This window comes from Colias eurytheme, chromosome 19, assembly GCF_061535395.1.
Source record: "Colias eurytheme isolate Ceu_HAF_F1 chromosome 19, ilColEury1 Martin Lab GWU primary, whole genome shotgun sequence".
NCBI classification, from domain to species: Eukaryota; Metazoa; Arthropoda; class Insecta; order Lepidoptera; family Pieridae; genus Colias; species Colias eurytheme.
The window spans coordinates 2,344,243-2,361,587 of record NC_142998.1 but is presented as its reverse complement, the minus strand read 5'-3'; the positions used below and the strand labels follow the sequence as shown (position 1 = coordinate 2,361,587).

Below are 17,345 nucleotides of genomic sequence, written 5' to 3'. Positions count from 1 at the left end.
TCCCAGAGGTTTGAAGTTAAAGTTGACATTTGACATTACCGTACACTCAGAGCACCGTACATAAAACTGACATAATATGACTACACGCTTATTGCCATTTCCCAATTCCCGATTTATAAAGTTAATTTACACCATACGTAATCTTTAAAAAAATAATTATAAGACCAAGAACATCGAAATTAAAAGCTTATATCTAAAACACTGGAGATTGCACTATGAACATTTACTTGTAACAAGAAAATATGACGTTGAATGACGCCTGTATGTTTTTTTATCCCTTTCACACCTAACTTGGCAAGTTGGTGTGAAAGTACTTCTTGCGTACATCCATATACTTAGATCATTAATCCATACTAAATAAATCAACAGTAAAAAAACCGTGTATGCCGACTGCCGAGTGTACATGTCAGAATATTCTTTAACAAGATTTAAAGATACGATATCGTCACCTTACTCCATGACGTGACGGTATTGCCATGACGCGATCTTTTAATTTTATTTGAAGTTTCACTTCAAAAGAGTGATTTTCATTTAAATTAACCGACCCGAGCCCATTTTGCTAGGCGTAGGTACATTATGTTTGGCCTATGTTGTGTAGTTCTCTGTCTCAGTTTTTATGATCCGATCAGTACCACTCAGGACTTACGAAGATTGACTTAGAAACATGAAAAAATATATAATATTTTAAAAATATTAGTACTGAAGATAGGCACCTAGATTACATTAATTATTATAAACTGTTTTTTCTACTCTAAATGCACATCATCTGCAATATTAATTATGATTATCGCAGAAATATCGGCCCTGTGACTTTTTAATTATTGTGCAATAATTTAATATAATACCTAATTAGAATAGAATTCAGTAACGAACAGACAATAATTAATAATTATTATTATGCAAGTTACGGCCCTGCCTTCATACGAAACTTGATGAATACGCCGTTCGCACGGGAATAGAATGTGGGTCCTATTTCCCTGAGTTAGCATCCAAGCTTACGTCTTTATAATTATTAAAATGTATAAATTCATTCTTTAATTCCGGTCTGCATCGTGCAGACATGGGTGTAAAAGTCTCATTTTAGTAATTAAATATAGTTTCTAAGTATATCTGAGTTTCTTTTGGGGCCTCCGGCTGCGGGAAATGTAATTGGCGCAGTCGGTAGGATCCTCATAAAACGTGGCATAGATAGTAACCTTGCTATCGCTACGGAGCTGAGGATCCAGAATCTACGGTTCCTGCGGCCTGGAGGCTAAATCAAACATCGATCCCAAAAAGTAACCAGATTTGGTAAGTACATAGAATAGTTCTGTGTTGCTTCCTTTTACAGTTTATATTATTAGTCCTAATTTCCTTTCCATGATTTTCCATCCGTGAAAGTCTAATTCCCGAGAGCACTACATTGAGTTAGGCTGTTCGTGGACTAGTTTTAAATAATAGTAGAGATTTACTTTAAAATTATAACTAGGTATAATACTATATTATTAACTAGATTAGATACTTATTAACTAGATTATAAAGTTATATTATAAAGTTACTGCTGAAGGTAGTGAATAGCCTAATTTCTTAATCAATGATAAATTAAATAAAATAACATACCCAAAATTGAGTAGGTAGGCATTCAAAATTCATTAATAAATAATTTCAGGATCAAAAAGACAAAACCACTCTATATAATAATTTGGCATTTGCGACACAATAATAATTCTACAAGCTTTTATTTGCGGTTTATAGGAGGCCTTAGGTTCAAGAATTCAATGTTTGCGGCCGATTTCGATTGAAAAAGCGTTAAAAAATTGTGAAATATAAATTTTTCATTTCATTTCATTTAATATTTAGAATTTTTGTACGAAGAATAAATGCATCTTATTTACAGAATAAAAATAATTTTAATAATTAGTAAAAACTAAAAATGATAGAAAAGCATTTAAGTAATTCGAAACCCTTTAGAGGTTTACCTTTAACACAAAATTATTTGAAAATGCGTGAAATGAATATACACCAATTATATCCAACTGAGTACGGCCCTGACTTTTATTCCGAGAATTATTATTCGTATAGTGAATCGCCTTATCGGTATACATATGATCCGAACTTTACACACTATGTTGGTTAGCTTTACTGACTGTGAAGATTAGGATCGATCATATTACCGGTACATATTAATTTGGATTACAAAGATGCTATAAAATATGACAATTTCATTAAAGCTTTTTAAAAAAATCAGCATTCAATTTATATATATTCAACTATTGTAGTTAATGATATAAAACATCCATCATAGTATTCTTTCTCAGATAGTAGAAAATCAATAGAAAATTAATTTCATATTAATTCAATTTAAAAAAAAAATTAACTGACAATAACCTTATATACGTAAAATTAGCTTATCATCATTCAATGTCTAAATATGGAAACAGCTAGGAAGATGATTAAGAAATTAGGTAAGATTTATAATAAGAATCAAATATAAGAATTAAAAGATAGGGAATATTATAATATACTTAAGCCTGGATACTACTTTTCGAATAAGCAAATTGTAATAATTTTTAAATTTCCATTAGTTTCTACAGATATTCTTGATTTATTTCATTTAGCTATTTTTCCAAAAAAAGAATAGGCAGGCCCTCATCCCTTCCTATCCATATATAGCAACTAACAGTAACTCATTCTTGTACATAGAGGCTGAATGCCCGAAGTATATATATCTGGTATCTCTGAGAATCGAAAAACAATCAAATTCAGACGAAGCCGGACTGTATTCAGGACTTCATTCAGATTAAGAATCAAACCTCAAATAGTTCCTGCAGCTGCGAGACGACAGTTATTTCACTCTCAAAAGAAACGACGCAATTATTAGATGAACGACACATACTTAACTATCTTTGCCACGCTCATCTAAAATCTTACTATAAATGCAACAAGAGGACTTCGTGATACTCCAAGGTACATTCATGTTAACTATACCTACTGGATGTATGTTCGAGTCGGAGAATTTCAAGATCTATAATGTAAATGACAAAATTAAGGAACAGGCACTGAAGATAAAGATATCAAGGACATTAGAAATAAATAATATACAAGATACGCAATTCTCAACTCAGTTAATTAAGAAGATTTGTTCAAAATCCAATAGCAAGTTTTAATGCAAACCCCTATAGAAAAAGATCCTGTAATATTATATCAAACCACTATCCCTATAAACATAATTCTGGTTGGTGCAGTCTTAATTTTGGCCATTTGGAACACGATGTGTCGCAGATCGACACATACTTTATAGAGGACCACAGATGAGCAGATGAGCCCCAGCTTCCAGCAACATTTTTTCACAAAATTCAAAAATGGTCGCTGAACTTCGGCGGGAGGAGTTACGGCCCTGCCTTCATACGAAACTTGATGAATACGCCGTTCGCACGGGAATAGAATGTGGGTCCTATTTCCCTGAGTTAGCATCCAAGCTTACGTCTTTATAATTATTAAAATGTATAAATTCATTCTTTAACTCCGGTCTGCATCGTGCAGACATGGGTGTAAAAGTCTCATTTTAGTAATTAAATATAGTTTCTAAGTATATCTGAGTTTCTTTTGGGGCCTCCGGCTGCGGGAAATGTAATTTGCACTTCAAATGATAAATCAAACAGAATGCCTCAGTATACTTTTAAAAACACGCAATATTTTATAGCATTATAATAATCACTCTATAAACTACTGAACGACAATATATCACGTGACATCATTATTACACAAAAAACGCTTCCTATATTACCAAAGAGATAAAATTTCAGATTTATTCAGCGGTGAAATATTCAAATGGGGTCCTTATCATGTCGCGAAACGGTCGCTCATTACCTGGCAGATATTTTTTGTCGGATCCTGGCCATGACGGGTACAAATAGCCGCTGCCAGATTTTCCGATCCTTTAAATTCTTTTACATTTTTTGGGACATGACCTACTAAACCGATTATTCGTGGGAGCTTAAAGAGTAACGGAAATTATGTTTTTTACAGGATTTTTTTATTTATGTCTTATAATATTTTGTTGTTTCAAATATGTACCATATTTATGAGATTAGACTGAATGGAAGAAAGTTATGTGGCTTTTTAACTCATCTGGATTCTTAAAATTCGAATAAAAACATCTAGTTAACTACCTACATATTAAACAAAACACACTTTTGACATTTTCTTTTATTTTACAATAACATCGAGAATAAGGTCCATGTGTAGAATTTCGAAGAAAAGTCTGTAATAAGGAAATTTAAAATAAAAACACAATGCCAAAAATTTAATCCTTTCATACCAAAAAGTATAACGTAATCGCTGTTCTTGTGGAAAATTGAACAAAATTGGCTCACCTACGTACCCTTTTCAATTGAATTGAATAGCTGTCGCCTTTGTGCCTTTCGTATGTTGAAAATTTTACACGAGGAAAGAAAGGAACATTTCGTGGCCTCCTATGACCCATAATCGCGTATAGTACGCTATAAAGCCGGTCGGTAACCTAAATGAAACTGAGAAATACACTCCACGCGCATTGGAGCACTTGATTAATTAGTAATGGAGTTCTGGAATGTACTCTATATAATATTGAGTGGGGTACTGAAACGTAGTATTTTGTATTTCGTGCTATTATCTAGTTAGCTTTTTGTATTATGTAAGTATGTGAAATATCGTTTATCTGGTGACGTACGGGAAGCTCTATGTTACTTTTAATAGTTTTTCTTATGACATCGTTGAGTTTTACAGATAGATAACCATCTTCTTCTGATCCATTTATGATATAACAGCACCAAATTCGCATTATTCCATCAGGCCCCGGAATCACAGACACAATAGAAAATCTATTGTGTCGCGGTCGAATCTGGCCGTTCGGGGCTCAATGGGTTATATACATATTACATATAAAGTTTTTGGTGGTAATTACACTTGAAGCTACTTGAATAATATGAACTCAATACAATGGAAATTGGAAAGCATAAAAAGCAAAAAAAAAATATGTATATTTTGGATAATTTTGTCACGGTATCGTCCCTAATCATATTGTAAAGGAGGTGGTCACATTTTTATTACCCACACGATATTGTAATCTTTGCTCCAACTATTATTAGTTAACCCATCCATGTAACATTATCATTTTTTTTCTAAAATATTGTTACCCTTTACTGACAGCTTGATGGATGTTTTATGTATAGTGTAAGAGTTCTAATACCTTAACTAAAACTTGCTAGCTAGCAATTATGTTTTCAAGTTACGAATAAAATGTTATTCATGGATTTGAAATAATGTTCTAAAATGTTTGAAATCTGCTTGTCGCATTTCGTTATACCTACTGCTAAGTATGCATTTTATGCGGTTTCAACTTATTTAGGAAAAGTCTATAAGTAAGTATCTTCAGTTTATTTAAACCATTCCACGGACCACGACATTACGTTAATTATTTCAGAGTGGTGATTATTATTACCATGCAGAATTTATCTATACTAATATTATAAAGCTGAAGAGTTTGTTTGTTTGTTTGTTTGAACGCGCTAATCTCGGGAACTACTGGTCCGATTTGAAAAATTCTTTCGGTGTTAGATAGTTCATTTTATCGAGGAAGGCTATAGGCTATATATCATCACGCTAAGACCAACAGGAGCTGAGCCACGCGGATGAAACCGCGGGGCTCAGCTAGTACAAGATATAAATGTTCACGTGTACTTTTGAAGTTTCAATAAAATTTCCTTTCACTTTCCGGATATACCTAATTATTATTTTTAAGCTATTGCATAGCTTCTATCGCGGGCCTTGAGCGCGGGGACCGAATCCAGAAATTCCGTAACGAAAAAACCTCACGCTCCCCACTCCGACGGGCTCGGAGGTGTGGCTTGAAGGCATGCTATGCAATAGCTTTACCGCGGCAGTCCCCGAGTGCCACACGTCTTTTTTTACAATACTAATTAACGACCATAACGTGCGTATCTAAAGCATGTACATAATATAAGTATGGACAGAATAATGTGTCCCTTGCTTTTTCATATAACGACCCTTATTTAACATCTTCTACTGCGCTCCGGCATGTACTAAGCGCCCACAAGGGAGCGATATCGCATACATCGAGAAGCTATAGAATATGCGAGTGTTTGGTACTTACATTAATATATTACAACATGATGGGCCTATTAAAAAAAGTGTTCCTACACAAATGTCGGTCAACCCAATCTTAATTCGAAGTAAAGGAAACTGGAAACTTACAGAAGATATTAAACGCAGCTCATAGATTAGTGACGTGACTAGTGCGCTCTTTTTTCCATCACTCTCATTCTTAGATCATTAAGTAACTCTCATTACTCATTAGTCATTAATAGCATTTTATTTTCAAGCCGTGATCGGAAAATCGACAATAGAAACAAACCAAATTCAAAATAACATTTCATTATCCCGAAATGCATCTCCTTGACGTCGAAATATAAAAGCCAATAACATTTTTTGAGAACAATAATTTAAACTACTTCACCCCGTTAACAGTTATTATCCCAATGCCATTCCAATGCAGAAGACTGTGAAAAAGACCAATAAACAATAAAAACTGGCTACGCCGTCCCTAAATGAATTTACAAAAAATGGCAATACAGATCTTGATTTTCCATGATTTGACAGAATTGAATTGAAACTGACATTGACAGCTGACATTAAAAAACAAAACGGAATTCCTGTTTACAGCATTTAAATCTTCAAAATTTCAAATATTCCTATTAAACAATTATTGTTTAAATAAATCTATAAAAAATAAAACGCACATTTTTTTTAGTTACATTATTTTTTTCCAATAAGACTGTGACAAAGATTGCTTACATGACAAGCATACGAAGGTATATCGAAAACAAAACAAATGTCGGGTTCCCCAAAACAAGAAGATGTAAATATGGTGTCGGTAAAAGGAGAAAATGTATGCGATATGGGTGAATACCAGTCGATTTATGAAAAGTTGAAGAAGCTTCATGAGATAGCTAAAACAAATGAACCCTCTACTTCTAGTACAAATAGTAATGACAATAAATTGGCTCCAAAGCGCAAAACAGATTTTGAGGTTTTAAGCGACGATAGTGCGTTGAATGTTACAAATAAAACGAAACGCCGGCGATTTTCGGACACTCAAGATTATAGCGAAATTGGTGAATTTGATGTAAGGGATTTTTGCTCAAAGAATAACAACAAAATGTATGTTATATCCATATCCAATTTACCCGGCGAATGGACGTATGACAAAATTAAACAATATGTCACTGATGAGGTAAGTTTTTCCATTTAATGTATACTTTTATGCTTGCAAAAATGCAAAAAATAATTTATTGTAAGTATAATATTATCCATTACTATAAATGATGTATTATTGAACTCACAACTTAACATTTTTTAATAAACCTGGTTGTATACACCAGATTCCTGTTGTTTATTCAATGTTAACTCATAATTATTGCTTATCGGCACTTGTTTATATACATTTATATGTGACAATGACTCCCAAAATTCATGTATTTTCTGTACACATTAGTGCGGTGTGAATGTGGTAAAAATGACTGATTCAAGAACAGACAGGTCAGATTATCAGTTGCGATTAAGGTTCACAAGTGAAGACCAGTATAAAAGTGTTCTCAGTAAATTAAAATCAAAGGAAGTTGAGGGAAAACTCAAAGTGGATGTTGGTAAGTGATAGAAATAATTTTAATGAACTAGCTGTTCACCCGCATTGCTCTGCTCCTGTTGGTGTTAGGGTGATGATATATAGCCTATAGCCTTCCTCGATAAATAGGCTATCTAACACCAAAAGAATTTTTCAAATCGGACCAGTAGTTCCTGAGATTAGCGTGTTCAAACAAACTCTTCAGCTTTATAATATTAGTAATGCATAACTCAAAGAAAGAAGAATTTTTATCATGCTGTCATATCATGCAGTAAAATGAATTTGGTATCTTTGAATCTTGCCAAAGAATATTCACTTCTAAATTGTGTGCTCGTTCAACACACTGTTTTTTTTTGGAATTTTTAATAGCAAGGTTGTTCTGATAAGATTTATTAGTAAGGGTATGTAGATATATTATGAAATAGTTTTATTTATTATGAAGTGGTTGTTTTAACTAAATAATAATAAATAAAAATAATTCATCTCTCATTGTATTCACTATAATCACTACTATCCCAATTTGAAAACGGTCCTTTTTGGAACAGTTGGTTAAAAATGTTTGAAATCTTTTTAGATGAGGATGATAGTGACAGCGACTCTTCAGAAACAACTTTTATTATTGAAAAGAGGTGAGTACATAGTTGTTATTAGTTTTGAAGTTTTAAACAATAATGGATGCTTTGAAAATTGCAAAAAAATAAATTATATACATTAAAATAATAACCTTTCTCTTGAATCACTCTGTCTATTAAAAAAAGACCAATCAAAATCGGATGCGTAGTTTTAAAGATTTAAGCATATAAAGGGACATAGGGATAGAGAAAGCGACTTTCCTTTATACTATATAGTGATAGTGATAGGAAAGAAGTATAATTATATTAATTTGTCCATGTTTAATTATATTAAGTATTTTTGCCAGCGATATAAAAACGGAGGATAAACCATGGAAACTGGATGAAAGCGAGTGGGAGCCAGAAGGTCTCTATGGGCTGAAACCAGAGTTTCTACAGAGTTTAAATATAAAACCACCACTCACTAAATGGATTCATGTGACAAATGTGAGATTTTTTAATTTATTTACTCGTTCCTGAAAGGAATAAGATAGGAGTCAGTAAAAAAATCTAATTTTTTCTCAGTTAATAAATCATGAAGTTGATAATTATAGACCTATAATGCGTTTTTTCATAGCTTTGCTCATGTACATTTCATTTTATCACATCATTAAAGTGGTTTCTACATTTCTTTTTAGTTTTAAAAAGCACCTTCAATTCATCGTAATTTATCTTTTGGTAAATTTTATGAAAAACAGCTCTGCAATTTTGCCGTGAAAATGGGATGTATATACATAAATATTTTCCTCAGTTAATAAATCTATATCTTTTCAATAGTTTAGATGTGACAAAACGGAATTGAGAGATGTGTTTGAAATGGCTGGTCGGGTTATAAGCTGTGTAGTGGTGAATACTATAAATAAATACGCCAAGATTATGTTCAGCCATCCTCTTGAAGCAGTTCAGGTAAGTTTTAATTTTTCTACAAACAAATAAAAAACTGAAATCTCGATTTTGTAAAAGCTAGACTACACGGCGCGTTGCGTAGACGAAATGCGAATATTTTAATGCTATTGGTCTCGTCAACACAGTCACAGGTGATGTCCCCTCGCAGTATTATTTAAACGCAGCCATAACGCTCCGTCGTCGCAGCGGTGACAGTTGCTGCGTTTTGTGAAATAAATCAAGTCAATTTCTTCAATGGTACTCATTATACTCTGCAAATAAAACTAAATATAAAATACTTAAAAATAATCATCGGCGGCGTCGTAATTAATACATCACGCCCGCTTCATCTTGGGGTCTGCACCATCGTGCGTGCATTGCGTCAACGTAGCGCACCGTGTGTATATATTATGATTAATAGTACATAAAAAAACGCAGCGGTAGCGTTGCGTCGACGCAACGCAGCCGCAATGCGTAGTGTGGACTTGCCCTAACTTGTTATTTGTACAACTGACGCAATGTATATATGATTCTTAAAACATTGAAATCTTTTCAAACTTCTAGCATTTCTATGACGATACATTTATTAATATCGTTAAAAAATATAGGCAGCAATAATAGATCCTGTTTCCATTTTTGTGAGGTTCTAAAGTTCATGTTTGTAACAAATGTAATATATTTCATAACTACAATTTAAAATAACTATTACATTATACAGTTACATCTACCCAAAAACGAACATACATCACACCGTACTCATAACTTTTAACTTGTTCCAGGCAATTTCAATGTTAAACGACCAAATTTTTTATGGCCAAAGTTTGAAAGTGTCATTAGATCCGTACGCGGAGATCGCTCTGCCGCTGCCCAAGGGCCTGTTAAACTATGGCCTTGGTTTCGGGGAATCGGGAAAACCCCTACGCGATATTGTTTCGGAATACGAACAATTTGTCATGGGGCAACCTTCAAATATTAACCCCTCCCTATTTAGCCAGGAACGGAAAAAGTCCCCGGAACCTTATGTTCCCGTTAAACTTAGCGATAGCTCTGAAAATCTGGGTCAATTTGGCCCGATTGGACAAAGGAAAACAACGAGTACAGATGACAGTAGAGTGAATAATTCGAAACAAGCAACTTATCCGTTCGCGAATAGTACAATGCCTGGAAGTAGTATTACATATGTGCCAAGGCCTATAAATGGGCCAATGCCTGGCGCAAATATTCGACCAGTATTGCCAGCTCAGAATATGGGGATACGATTACCGGCACCGAACGTGCCAGTTCCAACGGGTTGCAATCCTGGTACTAATATACAACAATTTCACGGTCAAAATTACGCAGTTCCATTTGGTCCTAACCAAGGGATACCTATGCAAGGTCATAATATACCGATGTATGCTCCTGGACCTAATTTCGTCGGTTCAAATTTTCAAAGTCTTCCTCGACCAATTGGTCCCAACTTTCCTCATGCACAAGGAGGTTCCAATTTCCAAAATTCTGGGCAATTTCCTAATCGATTGCCTCTAAATAACGGTCAAGGGCCGACAACTAATGTGAATGGCCAGAGAATGCTTCAACCGGGACAAAATCCATCTATGGTGCCACGACCTGTTGCTCCAAATACTTCAGGGGTCAGAGATCCCAGAATACCAGAAAAAGGTGTATTGGTGCTTAAAACAAATGATTCTACGACCTTACAGATTACGAATGTAAGTTCACTTGGATTTTATAAAATCGTTGTTAGCTTACAATATTAAGACAATTTATGTCTCGCTTCTTAAAAAAATGTTTATGAAAATATTTATTTCGATGATTTTTGTCCAGTTATAGCTTAATTTATCGATTAGCTTACAATGATTAATAATACATACTTGATTTTAACCAACAATTAATTTTATTTTAGAGATTCTGAAGTATATATCCTTTATATTTTTTATTAGAATACTCATATTTTACTTAAAAATATTATTTTTTCATCCTTCTGCAGCTACCACCAACAGTAACGTATGCCAGTCTTTGTGGTAAGTTGTCAAAAGTAGGACAAGTTGTATCTTTAGAGTTCACAATACCCGGATGCGCTATGGTCAAGTTTGGCAACCCTTCGGAAGCTGAGAGGTGTTTCCGTATCCTTTTTAAATGATTTTTTCTTATTTTTTTACGGGATTTTATTGTGCGGTGTTATTGAGCTTAAACCAATATTAGCCTTTTTTTATTAAGAGCTGCCTGTCTGATCTTGTATTGGGTTTAAAAAAATTGGGTTAACAAACTAAAGATTTTAGCAATGATTTGTGTTTTGTATCATTTCTATTACTTTTAGTTTGGAATGAAAAACTATACAATTTTCCAGGTTATACTCTTAACTTATTTTTACAAATAATAAGAATAAATTGATATGTATTTGTTTTACATCAAACTTATTTTTATAGGCTTTAAATCGATTATAGAGACTTGTTATTGATAATAAACTTAACTTGTATGTACAGATTATTTCAGCCCAGCGAGATTTGGCAATGAACTTGGAAGATGAGTGATCAATTATTGGTTTCTAGGACATTCTAGAGTGAACCATTTATGGTATTGGAATTTGTATGGTAAGATATTTTTTCCTCGCTTTTAGACACGAATTTGAAGTGTGGTGCTTAAAGTCAAGGACACATGAACTATTTGTGAATAATGATGAAAAGCGTAAGCGTGAATAATTTTAAAAGTGAATGAACATTATTTGTCAAAAGTGAAAGGAATATTAGTGTTGACTTATATACTACTAGCGACCCGCCCCGGCTTCGCACGGGTGCAATGCTGATACTAAATACACTACAGAAAAACTGTGAACGTTGTATATAAAAACATAGCGTCGCCCGCTCCGGCTTCGCACGGGTATAAAATAGATAGCCGGGCGGCCGGCCCGGCCGGTACCGCCGCAAACGCTACGTCCCGCAATTTTTAAATCTGTAATATCTTCGAAAATATTCACTTAAATCATACGGTGTAAAGGGCCATATAGATCTATATTAAATGAACAATGTATTCAAGGTATTTAATTGGTTGAGGATTAATGCTGTATTGGTTAAAATCGCATCGAAAATTAGCCATTATTTGTCGTAAAAAGTAAATGACAAAAGTTATTGTGGGTTATCCATAAGAGATAGACATATACCATCGCGGACTTTTCTGTAGACCTTTTCAATGTGTATAATACTTAGTACATTATTTTGATAAAACTCGTAGGGTTCAGCCTGCGTTTGCAATTTAAGCGGAAAGAATGTAATTTTTTACGACATCACATTAGAAACCTCAAAAATAACAGTATTTCTCCACTATTTAATGGATGTTATTATACATATAAACCTTCCTCTTGAATCACTCTATCTATTAAAAAAACCGCATCAAAATCCGTTGCGTAGTTTCAAAGATTTAAGCGTACAAAGGGACATAGGGACATAGGGACAGGGAGAGCGACTTTGTTTTATACTATGTAGTGATTGACGATGTATTAAAATACAATGAATTGATATGCGATTATGTCCACTTTTTTAAAGTCGGTAAATGAGGGTAGTTTGAAAAAGATTCCGCCTTTCATAAAATGTATGGGAATGAGTAAAGCGTGTGTAAAGTGAAAGTATTGAGAATGGATGGTTGGTTGGTAAGAGAAGCTAGATAGAATTAAAGAAACAAAGACTTGTAGAGACACGAGGTGTTTTTATGCGAAAAAGTTGAACTTTTGACAATACAAATAAAGAAAACTTGTGAAATAATGTGGTAATGTATAACAGATTAACATTTGTAATATTTTTAAAGTGAAACTTCTTTAGGCGCGTTCAGAGTAAAATTTCAAGATCGCGTCATGCCAATACCGTCTTTGAATCTTCACAAAGAAGTTTCACTTTTGACGAGTGCTCGGCACACATACCCTTTTTATTGTTAGTTATACTTATTATTAAATAATAAATACTAATAATATTAAGATTGTTGGAAACTAAGCGAATGTTTTATATAATTTGTGCTGTCTCTTTCGCGCTCGAATTAATGGTATTAACAAATAATGCAACAAAATATACTAACAATAGAAACATGTTGACTAATCAAAATATAATTAAATAAAAACTGTAAATATTATATAATTAGTTAGGTAATATTAACCCAAAAGGGAGCAAGAATGTATTTTTTATCAAATAATTCTTGTAATTTAGAAAAAAAATGAATGTTAGTTTTTTATAACATTATGTAAGAAATGCTTTGCGATGGCTTTTAACTGTAACCGTGCCAATATTATTTATGCTATATATATGTATTACTATACGATTGATTTAAGTAATCATAAATTAATTTACGTCTGAATTAGATTAAGATCTTAGATTAGATTAACATTAAGATCGGATTTTCATAAGATAGTAAGTTACTATATTCATAATAATAGTATTTTAATATCTATTTATTTATATCTTCTTATACATCTTCTTATATGTATATAAAAATGAATCGCAAAATGTGTTGGTAAGCGCATAACTCGAGAACGGCTGAACCGATTTCGATAATTCTTTTTTTATTATATTCCTTGAAGTACGAGGATGGTTCTTATGTAGAGAAAACCTAAATATGTACCACGAGCGAAGCCGGGGCGGACCGCTAGTATACTATATTAATATTAATATTTTTAGTTAGGCTATTACATTTATCTAACAAGTACATATTTTATGTTTTAAGGAATTTTTAAGAATATATATGACCAATATAAACATAAATCATAATGCCTTTAAAATACAAGTCTATGAAAAGCGTCCGGGAAATAAAACTGCTCAAAATTATCTTAAATATTAACCTGTACATATTATCAATATTCTCATGCTTAGGGCTGTGTCAAATAGAACGCGTACCTAACGCTGCGTTATACCGTTATAGCGTCGCGTTTTTTTTTCAAATAAGTTAACTTTAACGTTAACTAACTTTAAGTTAATATTGGTACGTAGTTATATTTTACATCTTTAAACTGTATTACATTGTTGTCATAAAATAATAAAAAAAAAACTTAATAATAAAAATAGATTAGTTGCACTACGCATAATGCAACGAACCGTTCACAAAAGCGTAGTGCAGATCGATAGCTGTAGATGTGAAAATTCTGTTCATTGTTGAGATGTCCATTTGTGAAAAAAATATATTATATTAAAGCACATGTTACAAATGTTTATGGGTGGTGGTAAACACTTAACATCAGGTAGCCCACCTGCCCCTTTACTGGCTCTGACAAAAATATAAACAATTCTCGGCGCGATAACGGTGCGTTAGGTTAGCGCGCTAAGTACGCGTTCTCTCTGACGCCATTAAGTTTAAAAAACTACCCTCAATATATGAATCTACTTATTCATAGCCAAATCATAGCACCTAGTATAAGTATTCTAGAAAATTCCGCAGCGATGTTTAGGCAATAGTTAGGAAACTGGTCTATTATACATAATTAGAAACGGGTCTTGATACATGAAATCTCTCTGAGGTGTCGTAAAGCTCACAAAACGGGTATTTCACTTTTAAATTAGTTCCTACCGTCGTATTTGTTTATGCGATAAGTTTTATATTTCTTTTTAGAATTTAGTATTGTATTTTTATGTAGATATGTAATATGTTAGATATGTTATTAGATATGTTAGGAGTTAAGCAATTAAATTATTATTTTTTTAAGTTTTGTACCAAAGATAGGTAAATAAATATGTATTATTTTATATCATAAGAATTAACAAAAATATGAATTTAAATTCGGTAAAAATATTTTAACATTTTTCAGGTTTCTCTTATGGCCGGTTCACATGTGCTTAGCACTAAGTGCTTAGTGCTTGTCACACCACTAAGCCCTATGACAAGTGAGAAGTAACTGTTTACACGTAGAAGCTAGTAGAATGTATTAGGGACTAGCCATTCGAAATTATTTTTGTAAAAGCTGACAAATGTATTAAAAAATATCTTTTTGAATAAAATTTAACAAATTGTCGGACGCGTCGGACGATTTTGTGTTATAATACGTATTGGTTTATCAGCGTGAAACTGATGCAAATTTATCCCAGACTTATAATATCCTTAAAATTTCATCACAAACAGTTAAATGGATTGTTTTTCAGAGTCGATAGATAGAACAAAGTACGCATTTAATTCAGAGTGATTGCCTAGTTACTAGCATGTTATGTATTAAATTAATACAATAATTATGTTATATTTTGATATTTTAAGCTATTGCATAGCTTCTATCGCGGGCATTGAGCGCGGGGACCGAATCGAGAAATTCCGTAACGAAAAAACCTCACGCTCCCCACTCCGACGGGCGGAGGTGTGGCTTGAAGGCATAGCATGCAATAGCTTTACCGCGGCAGTCCCCGAGTGCCACACGTCTTTTTTTTATTCTACTATTATTTAATTTTAAACAATTGCTTTGATTTTAGTTTTTAAGACAGTTTTGTAAGTAAATATAATTTTTATATCTATTGTTTTAAGTGTAATTTTATGATTAATTTCTAAGAGCTTAGTAATAGATTAATTTTAATTAAATTTTTACTCTTAGCATAGATTAATTTAAGTTTTAACAAGCATTTTACAATAAGTCAGTAAGTATGTATATATTTAAGTTAAAGAATGTCATTAAGTTAAAAGTTAAGAATCGGTAAGTTTTGCACTAATAATAAGTCTACTTTTATAATAAATTATTATAATAAATTAAATATTATTATATTAGGTTAATTATTATTATAATAAATTAATAAGATAATATTCTAAATTGTATGGGAAAATTAAAAACCTACTTCATAAGATTTTTAGTAAATAAGTACCTAAGAAATTTAACGTTAAGTTGAAAAAATAAAGACTTTTTTTGCAAAATTGTGTTTTATTTAAACTGCACATCCTGATTATTAAATAATTAATGATAGAAATAATTTGATATTAAGTTACTAGCTGACCTGATAGAAGTGGTTCTGATAGGACATCTAACAAAAACTCAGCTATTTGTTAAGAATCCTTATCGATTTTAGAGTGATTTTGACTTGTTTCTGTAATTCTTTAGGAGCACGTTTAACGAAACTAAATTAGTAACAATGTGTTATAATATCTTAAATTAAAGATTCATTCAATATCTAAAATATGTTCGAGACAATTTATTGATATTCATTGTCCAGTTTGTTTAATAGCCAATAACCTGAGAGGTGTTTCAATTTTTTCCATGCGGGACGTTCGTGTCTTTGTAGTTTACACGGAATTTAAAAGAAGAAGTTTTCTTATAAAATATACGACAGTAAAGACACTGAGACATCCTAAAATATGCTCGAGGCAATTTAAGTACTTTTATTCAAAAATTCAAAGAAAATCTAAGTTAAAATAGCCTTACTTTGATGAAATTTTATGTGTATTTGGCGTCGAATTTTTATAACATACAACAGAGTAAAAAATAAATAAAAAATACACATTAAATGATAGATTTATGCTTAAAAATTTGCAATCAAAAAAATACATATTATATGATTTATGAAAGTAATGGAATATTTTAAAGTTCTCTAGAATTTTCGATTATATGTATACGGGAGCGCAAACGCTGTTATGGCACTCACTTGGCAGACCGCGCTCCGCGCTTTAGGAAGTAGGACGTGTTGCGCTGCTCCGTCAGACACAAAATTACAAAAGTACGTTTTTCCCGCGCGTAGTAGTCGGGAAGCCCACGATACTAGATTAGAATTGGTGGAGTAGACGATACCGAGATAATAAGGTCCTATAATGTTTCCACTTTGAGCGCTTTCAGCCTTTGCTACTCGACACACGATGATCGCGTTAGAACGTAAAAATACTAGCTTTCGTCCAGCGCAATTTTGTATTAGGACTCTTAATAATACACAAAATACTTTTGTGTTTTTTTATATCGAGTGTCGGACTTCGAATCGATAAGTCGAAGGTTTGAGACCAGACGAGCGCGCAGGAAATAAATTGATTTTTCAATTTATCTGCGCATGTTTTAACATCACCACCGGTATGTCGAAGAATCAAAAGTTCGACGACATGTGTCATCCGCCAACCCGCACTTGGCCAGCGCGGCGTGGTGGATATGATGGATATGAGGGGACTGGGGACATGGGGTATAGGCCATAGCCTGTACCCAGTACCCTCATAGGAGGCCCGTGTCCCAGTGGGAACGTCTATGGATGATGATGTAAGGA

The 17,345-nt window shown here is 33.0% G+C and overlaps 1 protein-coding gene across 2 annotated transcripts; it reads left to right on the top strand.

Annotated features, from left to right (window-relative positions):
- The first annotated feature begins 6,658 nt into the window (after positions 1-6,658).
- LOC149900017 (uncharacterized) lies at positions 6,659-15,997 on the top strand. 2 transcript variants are annotated; one of them, XR_016457816.1, is made up of 9 exons: positions 6,659-7,273; positions 7,535-7,685; positions 8,238-8,292; positions 8,583-8,721; positions 9,052-9,180; positions 9,939-10,868; positions 11,147-11,282; positions 11,643-11,750; positions 14,939-15,997. XR_016457816.1 is itself a non-coding variant. In XM_090113182.1 (8 exons), the coding sequence occupies exons 1-8, from the start codon at positions 6,872-6,874 to the stop codon at positions 11,684-11,686; spliced, it is 1,986 nt and encodes a 661-aa protein (XP_089969308.1). In that variant the 5' UTR covers positions 6,659-6,871; the 3' UTR covers positions 11,687-11,843. The 2 variants fall into 2 exon arrangements, 1 of the variants encoding a protein (XP_089969308.1); XM_090113182.1 differs by lacking the exon at positions 14,939-15,997 and having other exon boundaries at positions 11,643-11,843.
- The last annotated feature ends 1,348 nt before the right edge of the window (positions 15,998-17,345 follow it).